The sequence below is a fragment of the Notothenia rossii genome, assembly GCF_949606895.1.
Source record: "Notothenia rossii genome assembly, chromosome: 8".
NCBI classification, from domain to species: domain Eukaryota; kingdom Metazoa; phylum Chordata; class Actinopteri; order Perciformes; family Nototheniidae; genus Notothenia; species Notothenia rossii.
The window spans coordinates 70,817,653-70,830,020 of NC_136906.1; the positions used below are offsets into that span (position 1 = coordinate 70,817,653).

Below are 12,368 nucleotides of genomic sequence, written 5' to 3' on the forward strand. Positions count from 1 at the left end.
GCGCTAAATTAGTGCCCGTGCTCCAGCAAGTTACTATGGGCTTACGAGAGGCAGAGCTCGTCCCTGCCTCACTTCTCATCGCTACCTGTAGTTGTAGCGGAGCTCGGCAAATTGGCTGATTTTGACTTTAAAAAGCGATTGGAATCATACACAAATCACACTTACATCATAGATCAGTGGAGACATTTTATTATTATTACTATTTAGTTTTTCTTTAGTTGTTTTTCTGTTACATTGGAGTATGACAGGTGAGGCTCTGCCTCCCCTGCCTCCCCTGACTGCACTTCGCTGATCGGCATACATTTGTACATTCAAATCAGGACATACATTAGGCAAGTCATTAATGTACAGAGAAAACAGTAATGGTCCAAGAATGGAACCTTGTGGAACCCCAACAGGGTTGACAAGGTAGGGGGATTTGGTACCGTTGACCAAAACACACTGTTTTCTGTTTGATAAGTAAGACTCAACCCACTGTATTGAATCTGCCGAAAAATTTGAAATACGTCAGCTTTGTAAGGAGCACTTGGTGGTCAACAGTGTCAAAAGCCTTCCTGAGATTAAGGAAGACAGCACCTACATATGGGCTCGTGTCCAACATAGATTTAACCTTTTCCACAAAGACACAGTTAGCTGTCTCAGTTGAGTGGTGAGAACGAAAACCAAATTGCATTGAAGAATGTTGATTATTCTCTCTGAACTAGCCAAATACATGGGTCTGGGGTAGATTTCCTTAGAATTGATTGTGGCATCTCAACCGTGTGGTCAGATCGTGGCCCGTGACATTTCTTGTGAATTCTCTGGCCGAAGCTCCAAATAAACCGTCAGTGTTTGCCATCAAAGCTCAAGCTCTCCTCGTGTCTCTCTGAGTCCCGACTCCAATTGCTTCAGAAGTTTCCCCCACAGTCATGACAACTATGTAGTTTCTTTATTGGCTGCAATGTTCATTGGCTTCAATATCATATTTGTCCAGTGTAGGATTAATATCTGGTTTGCTTTGGGTAGGACAATGCTTCACATGATGCCAGAAAGGAAACAAAATAAAATAGAATAGGTCGACTAAAATCCTATAAAAAAGAGGTGTATTAATACAATGCTGCATTGATTTGGAGTCACATGGTCACATTGTGGTACAGTAGATACATAGATTGGTAAAATGATCAATCAAAAAAGCACAGCACTGGCTCAGTGAACTATAGAAACTAAGCTTTCTTTAAATAGCCTTTCCACAAGCTTCCTGTTGGTTGTTTTAGCAGAATACCTTGTGGCAATGAATCTTTCTTGAGAAGTCAACCAGCTCTCTTCTAATATAGATTTATAACATCTGTCATTAACTGTGTTGTGGTGTGATCCCAGCATTGGATGGGTTAATGTGTGTTTGTGTCAGTTGGTATGTTCTTCTTTTAACACCAGATGGAGCTGTGTACTCACTTGTTCTCATGATGCCCAGAACTTAAAACTGCTGACTCTTAATGAGCTAGTTTGGCAGTACTTTACATATCATGACATTTTTATCTATGAACATGTTTAATGTCTTACAGGTGTTTTCGATGACGCCAAGAGTGACTTCCAACAAGTATTGAAGATGAATCCAGATTTTGAAGATGCCAAAGTGAGCCTGAAACAGACACTTCTAGACCAGCAGCACAAGATGGACAGGGGATACTGACAACTCCATAAACTATAGAATATACATTTTTATAAATCCTGAAATCTGTTGGCTTGAAGAAACAATCTCTGAAGCTTTGTCAAATTATTTCCAATAATGTACAGCTATCGTATCAATAATTGGAATTGTATTTGATCTGAACATGACCCTTTGATTAAAGATATCAGAATGAAGATGAGCCTTAAAGCAAACACAAACCACATAAAAAATAACCTACACAAGGAACAGAAACAATGAAAATAAAATTATTGCTGCAAAAACATTCAGTTCGAACCTATGAAACCAAGTAGAAATCCCAAAGGGATGGGTGCAACATTTTGATATGGTTTTTTTAAAGCAGTGCATTGATTATTCCTTCTTCTGCACTGACTCAACACTCTTCCAGTTGGAACATATTGTTATGGCCTGAACATATATCATTGCATAATTGGACAGAGCAGACTAATCGACCCGGGTGAAACGATGAGCTCGGGTTTTACTGTCTGTAATAAATGTTAGTGCATCATCTTGCAAGGAGGTTTGAGAATATATACAAACAAGAATCAAATGTTAGATTACAGTCATAATAAAGAGGCTCAAAGGCAAAAATCAACAAATGAACATGTGGTTTTAAGGAAAAGTTTAATTTGTTATTAACTGTGGATTATTTTTGTTGCTTCTTGAAATATAAAAATGTAATATATGTATAATATCAAATACAAATCTACTTTTGCTGAACAATAAATACTTTTTTTACACGACTGAAGAATGTGTGTTTTTCCTTTCCATACATATGTTTTTACAATATGTTCTTAATAAACTAGGCATACATCAGCTCACCCTGTGTGTGTGTGTGTGTGTGTGTGTGTGTGTGTGTGTGTGTGTGTGTGTGTGTGTGTGTGTGTAGAATCCTTAACAAGCCTCACCTGTGCTTTGTCGTTAAGTGGAATATAAAGCAGCTGCTGATGTCTCAGTTAATCATCCAGTCCCCTTCCTTTTAGACTTGTGTTTTTGTTGGAAGGTGTGCTGGACATTTGCCAAGCTCTGATACTGACTGTATTCTTGTAGTTTTGGGTTTTGCTGCTTACAAACTGCACCATGCTGAGGCTTGGGCACATGTAAGTTAAATTTATTGTAAATGTCTTTCTATGTGTATACTTAATTGTCTCTAAATGATGTGTTTTATGTGTTCAAGCTTGTTATGGATGGCAGCAGCTATCATCTTGGGTCAAGCCAGGCCTAATGTGAAGCTAAATTCACAGTCAAGTAAGCTTCAATTCTCATTAAGTCATTTTATACAGCATATTAAGTCGGTTTACATTCTCCTCACAAGCCTTTTCTTTTAACAGGCAGTCGGTTAAGGTCTGACTGTGCCGCAAATGTAATGAGACTGTCGTTGGACAAGGCTTTAGCAGTGGGAAACCAGCTTGAGGTGGAGGCTATCAGTAAGTACTTACACTGCTAATAATGAGCTGATTGGTTCATCCCTGACAAAGCTTATTCTCTCCCCTCAGATGGCACCAAGCACATTTTGTTGACACCTAGCATGGCTGCTCAGTGTGGATACAGCATGGAGTCTGACCCGTGGGGTAATACCAGAATCTACACCTCCCTGATGGGCTGCTTTGTGGACAACAAGGTTTGTTTTGAGCTAAAGTGGTTTAACAGCATTCAATGTCATTTTCTACCAAATTTAGTTGGGGCCACATGTGCTAATTCTGTCCCGAGTGACTGAATTAATGGCTCAACAAGCACATGGTTACTCCCAATTTTTTGTTTCCCTGAATTTAATTTTTAACCCCTTACCCTTAAAAGACACAAAGTAAATTTCCCTTTTTTGTTTGGTACATCCCTAAAATGTTAACACTGCTCCACTTAAAACTGTATTCATCTGCTAGGTACTTTCTTGACTCATTTGTTACATACACAAATATCCATTTAGACTTCAAATGTGTCCCTGAAGGCAAGGATATTACATTTTCAATGACAAAAAAGCTGGAACCAAAGAATATTAGGGATTTTCTCTTAATTTGTTATATATTTATAGGATGATGCTACATTTAACGTTGGCTTGAGACTCCAGATGTACGGCGAGAATCCATCAGACCTGGTCAGTCATGACGTGTATCAGACTTGCAGCTACACTCGCTGGGCCTCCAGGGAAATCTTCTGTGACAGGAACTACATGGAAGTAGGTCATCTTTACATTGATGATTCCACCGTCTTGTGTGTATGGAAACGAATGCTAAAACCACCATTTTCTGTTTTAGGTTTCGCACCACATGGCTAACCTTGATGCTGAAGCTAAGGGTCAGACTCGGGATGGTAAAGATGACAAGCTCAACGCCAATCTTGAAGTATGTTGAATTAAACTGTTCAGATACTACAGTTTAATTCCTCCCTACACCAATGAGGATTTAATTATTATTTGTTCTTTCCTGTAGGCCTCTGGTGCATCACAAGGTATCTGGAAGATGACGTTTTACACCCCAGAACCAGTGACCATGGTGCTGCAAGAGGCTGAACAAGCCGGCTACGCTGCCAAAACTACCTCTAGTCGTCTGGTTATGCGAAGCCCGTACAATACAGCAGAGACTTATTCAGAGGATGTAAGCAACACACTCCTATACAGTGTTTCTTTCCTTTCCCTCCTTGTCAATTATATTAAACCTCTCCTCTCTTTAGGTGGCTGGAGTCCCCATGGAAGTTTTCAGGGTGAGCGCCTACTACATGGCACCACAGGGTCTGAATGTAGTGAACTTGGCAGCTGCTTGTCCCAAAGGTGAGTCCTGAGCAACATATTGCCTTCACAGTAAGCTTAATAGTTGCACAGTTAACCTCAACAGCTCCATTTTGTAATTAACAGGTGGCGTCCTCTTCACCGAGGATATGATCTCTTGGCACGTACCTCGCCGTGTGACTCCTCTGTTGGACGGCAGCATTTCAGTCTCAGAAATGCACATGGGCATCGACGGGCAGAGGCTTGATAGATCTCAGATGGTCGCACGGGGGTACACACTGAGCACCACAGACTTCCACATCGTCGTCAAGATCCCAGTGGGCTCGCCTGATGGTTACTACAAGGTTGGGGGAAATCTCTAGATTAGAAATGCAAGAGTCATTAGTGCATTTCCATGTTTTATTGAAATGTCATGAATTATTGCAGAGCCATGCCCCAGATGACCAGTACCACATCACCTACTTCGTGGAGCCCATGCTTGAGGTACTGTGGAGGGAAGATGACACCCAAGATGATACCAGATACAAGGTTTTGTTCCCCATCATGACCCCTCTGATGCCTCAACCTCCCCAAGTCCAGAATGGTAAGAGTATGAAAAAAAATGTGGCAACAAAAAAGAGCTAAATTGGCTTAACATTTGAACTCGTGCTTGCGCGGATATATCCTAAAGACTGCTAAACCCATTAAATAAAGTCTTCAGTTTTTGCAAAATGGTGTGTTTGGATGGGATTTGAAGCCAAGTACAAAATCCACTTTTGCTTACAAAGAGATCTTTTAAATAGCACTCAAGCCAACTACTCAATGTTTCTCTATCAATGTTGAGGCTGATTTAGAATTTGTAAACCTGCCACTTTCTGTTCCTCAGACACTGTCCCAGAGACTCGAGTGTTCAGCGTTCTCTTGGGAACCTTCCTCCATGACGTTGAGCTGAGGAACATCACCTTCTCCTCCGGGGTCCTCACTGTTGAGGAGAGCAATGCCAAAGGCTTCACAGTCCAGGAACACAGCTTGGCTAATGGAGCCAAGAGCTTCTCTCTTCAAGTGCCCTTTGATGCCGATGTTGTCTTAAAACATGTATGTGACATTATAGATTCAAAATATCACTTTGTACCAGCATATATTCAGTGTTGCTGAGCTTTTATTTCATTTGTTGCAGAATCCTGAGCGCATGGTTACATCCTACTTCCTCCCTCTGATCTTTGGGTTGATCATCCTGCCTGAAGAAACTCCGTTTGCTCTCCCGGTCGACTTGCAGGCCTCTCTGCAGGATGTTGGTGAGATCATATTGAATTTGCTTTTGACAATATCTTTATCAAAAGCAAACATATTGGAGTAAAAGCTACACAATCAAATGGATAATGCATGTTTTGCTGCTTTAGTGCTACCCATCATGGCTGGCACCTGTGACCAGAACCAGTTTCACATCAGCGTGAAGTTCGGGAGTCACGGCTCTAATTTCAAGGCTATCGTTGGACCTCGAGAGCTGACGGCTGAGATGGCTGAAGACTACAATTTCTATGAGAACGGCACACACCTCAGCCTCATTCTGCCATACACTGCCAAGGACGCTGTTTTCGAGGTATGTCAAAACTAAAACATCCCACCATAGATCTTCTGCATTGGCCAACTTTACTTTCTTTTCCACAGCTGCTCACTGCAGAATCAGTCAAATCCAGAATTGACCTGCTTCTGTTGGATCGTAAAAACGACTGGGTGCTTGCTGATCTCTATCTGGCTTGCTACTTCCCCTTAAAAGCAACTGGTAAGATGTGACATCTAAGTATATTTGCTGCTTTAATTGATGGATTTTTGTTGCTTTACACATTGCCTGCTTCTTCCTCCAGAGTGCCACCCCAATGGCACAATGACCGCTGTGGCTGTGAAGGTTGAATCTACTCGTAATCTGGAGCCAAGTCAGCTGACGCTAAAGGACCAGTCCTGCACACCACAGTTCAGCGACGATCGCTTTGCATATTTCTCCTTCAGTGTGGATACCTGTGGAACCACCAGAATGGTGAGTGTGAATCACATTTAAATATCAAAAGGGCTTTTTGTCAAATGTTAATGTGTTTTTGTTAAATAGTTCTTTGACAACTACATGATGTATGAAAATGAGATCCGCCTGTCTTACAACAACGCCAAAGGAGCAGCCAACACATCACCAGTTGATCCTGATTACAGGTAAAATATTTGATTCTGTATAATTGGAGATGAACACCTTCAATATATGCGTTTATATATTTTATTTTTCCCCAAATAGGCAAACCATTTCCTGCTTCTATGTGGTCAATAAGACTCAGGCTGTTGCCTTCAGCGCTAAACCAAGAACCTTTGAGCCCGCTGCAGAGATCGGCGCCGGGCAGCTGATGGTGCAGATGAGACTAGCCCAAGGCATGGTGGAATTTTACAACATCTTGTTCATGCATACAAAACACTGTAAATGTCCAGGCCTCCTTTCTCTAACGGGACTCTTCTCCTGCAGATCCATCCTACGAGCTCTTCTACCAAGCAGAGGATTATCCAGTGGTGAAATATCTGCGGCAGCCTCTGTATTTTGAGGTGGAGCTGATGCATTCTACCGACCCGCACTTGGAACTCATTGCTGAGAACTGTTGGGCAACCCTTTATGAAGATAGGACATCTCTGCCAAGCTGGGACATCATTGTGGACAGGTAATGTTGTGCAAAACTAACTACATGTTCTCGACTGAGACCTTTGGCCAGAAGTGAGTTGTGTAAACACTGTCTTAATGATTCACTAAAAAGCATTCTAATTTCATTTAATGGCAGCTTTAATTTAACTTTCAAATTCCTTCACTAGCTGTGAGAATCGCGATGACAGCTATGCCACAGTTTTCCATCCCGTTGTGAGTGACTCCAGAGTTTTAGTCCCGTCCCACATCAAGCGCTTCTCTGTAAAGATGTTCACTTTCACTAAAGATGATGAGGTTCTGAAAGACCAGGTAAGACTTGTAAATCCAAATCAGGAGTCTTTTGGCCACTGCTGCATGTAGCCCTGTGTAATAAATCATCCTGTCTGTCCACAGATCTATGTCCACTGTGATGCAGTGATTTGTGACACAAGCAGCCAGGCAGATGGTTCCTGCAGAGGCCAGTGTGTGCATCCTCCAGGTCAGAGCTACTCAAGACCTGCAGGTGTAAAAAGGGGTAAGTGATCGAGTCTGATCAAATGTAGTCGATCTGGATGTGCTGCTGGTAATCTTTACTTGTTTTGCAGAGCGAAGAAGCACCGACTCAACACGCCGAAAGCAGATCTCCTCTGGGGCAATTATTCTGTCTAACCTCTGAATATTTTCTGAAGTGTTTACATTGTGTCGTTTGCACCTTATGTATATTTGTTCATTGTTTGGCTCCAGGACCAGGGGAACACAGTTTTATCTATGAATTTACTGCCTTTTAAATTGATGGATGACGATAACGACTCGCGCATTTTGAAAAATAAACGAATACAAAAAATAAAAGCCACATTTATTCATAGTCTCTTTTATCAATGTGTTGCATCTTCTGTGGTCAACTGTAAAAGCAGGTTTTGTGTCAACCAGTACCCTCATAACTCCAACAAAATGCAGAGAATCATCAACATATGTAGAAATTACATCTTGTATTATAAACAAAATGATAAGTTGTGTTGGGCGCTAAATGAAATACATTCTGAAGTTATTATTTCCTCATTGATAAGCCTTGCCTACTGGAGACGCACTAAAATGTGATGTTTGACTGTCCTCACTTCCGCCTTTAGGAAACACAACAAACCTTAAAGACCCAGTGAAGTGCATGTTTTTGCATCATAATGAAATGGCAGTTTCATTCCTTACATATCATTGTGCCTGTTCTTGGCTAAAATAATTTTTCATAATTCATAATTAATGAATTATTAATTTTGCCGTCTGAGCCTAACGGAAGTTGCAGACGATAGTGGCTGTGACGTCACAAGATGTACCCAGTTGCGATTGTAAACATGGCGGAGACTTTGGAAAGTGATACTAGTGTGAGAGAAATGATTGATTTGGACAGCTTTTCGGACAGGATAGATGAGGAAAGTGATCAATTTGGTGCACTTTGAGGGCAACATTAAGAGATTTATGGATACAGCTCTCAACACTCATATGAAACATATATTTCAATAATCAAAAAACATTGGAAGGATTTCTTAACCTATTTTATACAACTAATATTACATAGATGGAAATATTTGTTTACATAGATGACCAAACCCACTGAGATAACTTAGGCTACAGTTTACCTCCCTGAGCTGACGTTATCTCTCTGTCCCACAGGAGAGCACTCTCCCTCTCCTTATTGTTGAAACAGCTAATCTCCGTTAGCTCCGAGCTAGCACCAGATGCTAACGACAACCCTGTAACTCTCTCAGTCTCTCTTTCTCTCTCTCTCGAATCGACAAGTGGCCTTTATTTATCATGATCGATCAAATAATCTACGAAACAATGACACCAGCCAGGCTCACCTTCATCTTTTGGGAACAGAAACATCGCCACTTCGGCAGACTTGACATTACTACAGCCAGCGGCAATGCATCGTTTCCCCTGTGTTTTTCATCCCTCTTTCTTCACTGTCGCCTCTATTGTCAGGTTTTCTCGATTGGCAATCACTTCCAGTCGACTCCGACACACTTTCCAGGAAAATACTAGCTCAAAAACGTTGAGAAATTCGACTTTGAAAAAGAGAAAAAATGAACGGTGGTGAATGTAAACAGTGCGGCGGCATCCATCTCGTGAAGTCACGCAGTAGATCGCAAGCCACGCCCACGAAGGCGAAGGTCGACTGCAGATTTCCCCGGCAAATTCAAAACTCGTCAAATTCGTTGCTATTCCAACATCTTTTGATATGGGTTCCAATGGACAATTTTGGTCATTACTATACGTATTAGCATAACAGATCATGCACAGGTGCACACTTCACAGGGTCTTTATTAACATTCACAGCCAATGGAGCAAGACAACCCTCAAATACTTGGAAATGCTCACTCTAAGTTTAAAAACCAGAACTTCAAATGTGCAGAATAACTGTATACAAAGTGTATCTCTTCCTGCTTACAGTCCAGGTACTGTTTGTTCAATTTTTGGCGATGTAAAGCAAGTCTGCAGTCTGTAGGCTAATAGTGTTATAGCTTATTCTGCTATCCGTCAAATTCTGTGACCCCGGTTAAAGCTAACATCCATCGTGTTTCTCTCACTTTGTCATTACATTACATGTATTGTTTGAGACTTTCTTTAACACTGTCATATTTTCCATAGGGAATGTGAAGCCTGTGGTGATGACTGTTTATCATAATTCACTCATGGAACTACAGGTTGGGGGTATTGGTCCGCACGTACACATGTTGACTGTACCTACTGTGTTTTCTTCCCTTCTCTTCCCGGACTTCAAGCCGGCAACATGTGCTTTTCTGCTGCTCAAAGCCAGCTTTGCACCTTCGATGCACCGCCTCCGACTCCCTTCTCTCTGCACTACACTGGTGACCCTGACATAAGTCTCGCAGAAGTTTCAAAGACTGGACCGAAAATGGCTAGAAACGCCGTTTTTATCAAACTGCCGGGGATTTTTGGAAACGTCCGTGGCTGCCTCGTGCACACGGACTGAGGCTCGGTGCGTCCTCTGCGGAATGGCCGGGGACGTCGCTCGACATTCCCACATCGTTCCGGCGCTTGGAGACAGCAAGCCTTCCGACCACATGGAGACGATACGCGACCTGCTAGGTACGAAAGAACCCGACTTGTTGTTCACGGGACTGTTTCTTCCAGACATGCGGCAGCATGTCCAGACAGTGCTTACTAACACGGCTAGTGTTGAGCCCCGCGCTTTATCCGAAGGAGCTGACCGGTTCTTCCTGGCCGCCCTGCGTTTTACCCCTGAGGTGCTGGCCCCGACACGCAGCGGCACCTTCCCTGGTAGAGGCACGCCGCCTAGCAGAGACTCCGGGGCTGACAACATCGAATAACGGCTACCGACTTGCGGCTAACGGCCGTCTAACAACGACGGCTGACAATAACGGCTAACAGCTAATGGCTAACAACGACAGCTAACGGCTAACAACGACGACTAACGGCTAGAAGCTAACGATGACTGAGAGCTAACGGCTAGCGGATAACGGCTGACATTGTCCATCTGTTAACTCTTTTTGGTGGTGCCGGAGAGGAGGTTTGCCCAAGTCGTGTGGATCCTCTCGCAATTTCGCCCACTTGTTTTTTGATCGTGGACAGGACAACCTTTTTGAGCTTTTCCTTGGTGCCTGAGATGAGGTTCGATCATGTCTGGTCGGCCTCGTGTGGACCCTCTCGCTTTTTCACCACCTCGAAAGCGGTTTCGGAAATCGCTCACATTTTCATCGGCCCATGGGTGGCGTGCTTCGGGACCCTGTCTGGTCTCTTCCTTCGCCTCGGCAACAGCTTCGGACCTCGCCCACGCCTTCATCGAACTACAGGTTGGGGGTATTGGTCCGCACGTACACACATGTTGACTGTACCTCCTGTGTACCTACTGTGTTCCCTCCTTTCTCTTCTTCCCTTCTCTTCCCAGACTTCAAGCCGGCAACATGTGCTTTTCTACTGCCCTTTCTGGTGGATTTTAGTCCCTCTTTTTTTTATATGAATATAAAACAAATCTTTCAACAAATGGCTTCCATATAATGTGAGCTATTGACCCCAAATCAATGCAGCATTGTACAACATAACTAGACGAGATGGATACACACCTCTTTGTAGAATTCAATTGCCTTTTATATGAATATTGTCATTGTTGGGGAATAATTGACCAACCTTGAGCAGCCGTTATCTCCCATAAGGAGGGGCTGCCCTATCATATTGTTGATTTTGCCAGTTTATGACGGGGCAACTCTCTGTCAGAGATAGTTATTGCTGTGGGACACCTGGAGCACATTCTTCTCTGGGTGTTGATGACCCCAAGCCATAAGCGACAACAAATGTGATTCAGTGTCCTCAGCTGTTTATTGTTTCATTTCATTGTTTATTTGGCAGGGACAATGCACAGTAATGAACACTTAAAACATTCAAATGTGTCAAGCGTAACAGTGCCAGATTTAGATTTGAGCTAATTTCCATCCGCAGTCCCTCACATAAAACATTTAAGAAAATTATATTTTACAAACAAAGCTAAAACAAAATACATGATATGCAAAAAGTTCAAAAGAGCAAGAGCAGCATACACAAGTATTTACCACATGGCAGTACAATATAGCAGCTACGACATATAAAGTGCAAGAGAAGATACCCCTGTATTAAAGTGCATTTAGCGGTGACTGCACGTCTGTTTATTTCTCAACCATTCTTTTAGTTGACCTTTAAAGCTATTGAGAGTGGGACAATCCCGTATCTCAGTTGGGAGGCTATTCCAGAATGAGCTGCCTTTAAAGGAGAGGACATTTTGTCCAAAAGTGGTCCGTCTACGGTGGACTTCACAGTCTCCTCTGGTTTCTGACCTATGCAGCGTCCATTGTGTTTTTTGTGGATGAATTCCCCTTAGGGAAAGTAAACATTTATAAAAAAAAACACAGACTTTTAAAAGACTTTAAATCGTCAAAACTCAAGAAATTGTGTATTTCAAGGATGGTACAGTGGTGGTATGAATTTGGCTTTCTGTCAAACACCTTGATAGCTCTCTTGTACAGCTGTTCTATTGGTTTCAGGTTTGTGGCACAAGCAAACGACCAGTTTGTAAAACAGTATTCAATGTGGGATGGAATCATACAGTGGAGGTATGACTTTGCAGCATTGACAGTTAAGAAAAGTCTGATTTGTTTCAAATTGAATTTAACGGTATTGGATAATTTCTTGATATGTTTCTTAAAAGTCAAGTTTGAGTCCAGTATGACTCCAAGATACTTGAAGTGGGGGACTAGTTCCAATTCTGCTCCGTTTAAAAACACATTGGATCCTTCGATTTTGACTGGTCGTTTACTGAACATCATGCATACTGTTTTTTT

General features: G+C 42.3%; 2 protein-coding genes across 2 annotated transcripts; both read left to right on the forward strand.

The window, feature by feature from the left end:
* Window positions 1-2,577: 2,577 nt before the first annotated feature.
* Window positions 2,578-3,695, forward strand: LOC307016731 (uncharacterized protein). Its single transcript, XM_079646005.1, has 4 exons — window positions 2,578-2,766; window positions 2,844-2,914; window positions 2,998-3,093; window positions 3,163-3,695. The coding sequence occupies exons 1-4, from the start codon at window positions 2,747-2,749 to the stop codon at window positions 3,381-3,383; spliced, it is 408 nt and encodes a 135-aa protein (XP_079502131.1). The 5' UTR covers window positions 2,578-2,746; the 3' UTR covers window positions 3,384-3,695.
* Window positions 3,696-3,716: 21 nt separating this feature from the next.
* Window positions 3,717-7,885, forward strand: LOC307016266 (uncharacterized protein). The gene is made up of 15 exons (XM_079645305.1): window positions 3,717-3,839; window positions 3,919-4,005; window positions 4,093-4,257; window positions 4,334-4,430; window positions 4,515-4,732; window positions 4,815-4,971; window positions 5,254-5,462; window positions 5,545-5,662; window positions 5,768-5,967; window positions 6,211-6,402; window positions 6,472-6,569; window positions 6,649-7,060; window positions 7,209-7,350; window positions 7,435-7,555; window positions 7,626-7,885. Exons 1-12 carry the CDS (start codon window positions 3,732-3,734, stop codon window positions 6,944-6,946), a joined length of 1,947 nt encoding a protein of 648 aa, XP_079501431.1. The 5' UTR covers window positions 3,717-3,731; the 3' UTR covers window positions 6,947-7,060; window positions 7,209-7,350; window positions 7,435-7,555; window positions 7,626-7,885.
* Window positions 7,886-12,368: the final 4,483 nt, after the last annotated feature.

What these genes read in the sequence shown, in the direction of transcription:
- LOC307016731 (XM_079646005.1), top strand. Translation starts at nt 2,747, where the DNA reads ATGCTGAGGCTTGGGCACAT. An exon ending in GAAGCTAAATTCACAGTCAA is followed by an intron (nt 2,915 to 2,997) that starts GTAAGCTTCAAT and finishes TTCTTTTAACAG; the next exon opens with GCAGTCGGTTAAGGTCTGAC. An exon ending in GCTTGAGGTGGAGGCTATCA is followed by an intron (nt 3,094 to 3,162) that starts GTAAGTACTTAC and finishes CTCTCCCCTCAG; the next exon opens with ATGGCACCAAGCACATTTTG.
- LOC307016266 (XM_079645305.1), top strand. Translation starts at nt 3,732, where the DNA reads ATGTACGGCGAGAATCCATCAGACCTGGTCAGTCATGACGTGTATCAG. An exon ending in CGCCTGATGGTTACTACAAG is followed by an intron (nt 4,733 to 4,814) that starts GTTGGGGGAAAT and finishes GAATTATTGCAG; the next exon opens with AGCCATGCCCCAGATGACCA. An exon ending in CCGATGTTGTCTTAAAACAT is followed by an intron (nt 5,463 to 5,544) that starts GTATGTGACATT and finishes CATTTGTTGCAG; the next exon opens with AATCCTGAGCGCATGGTTAC.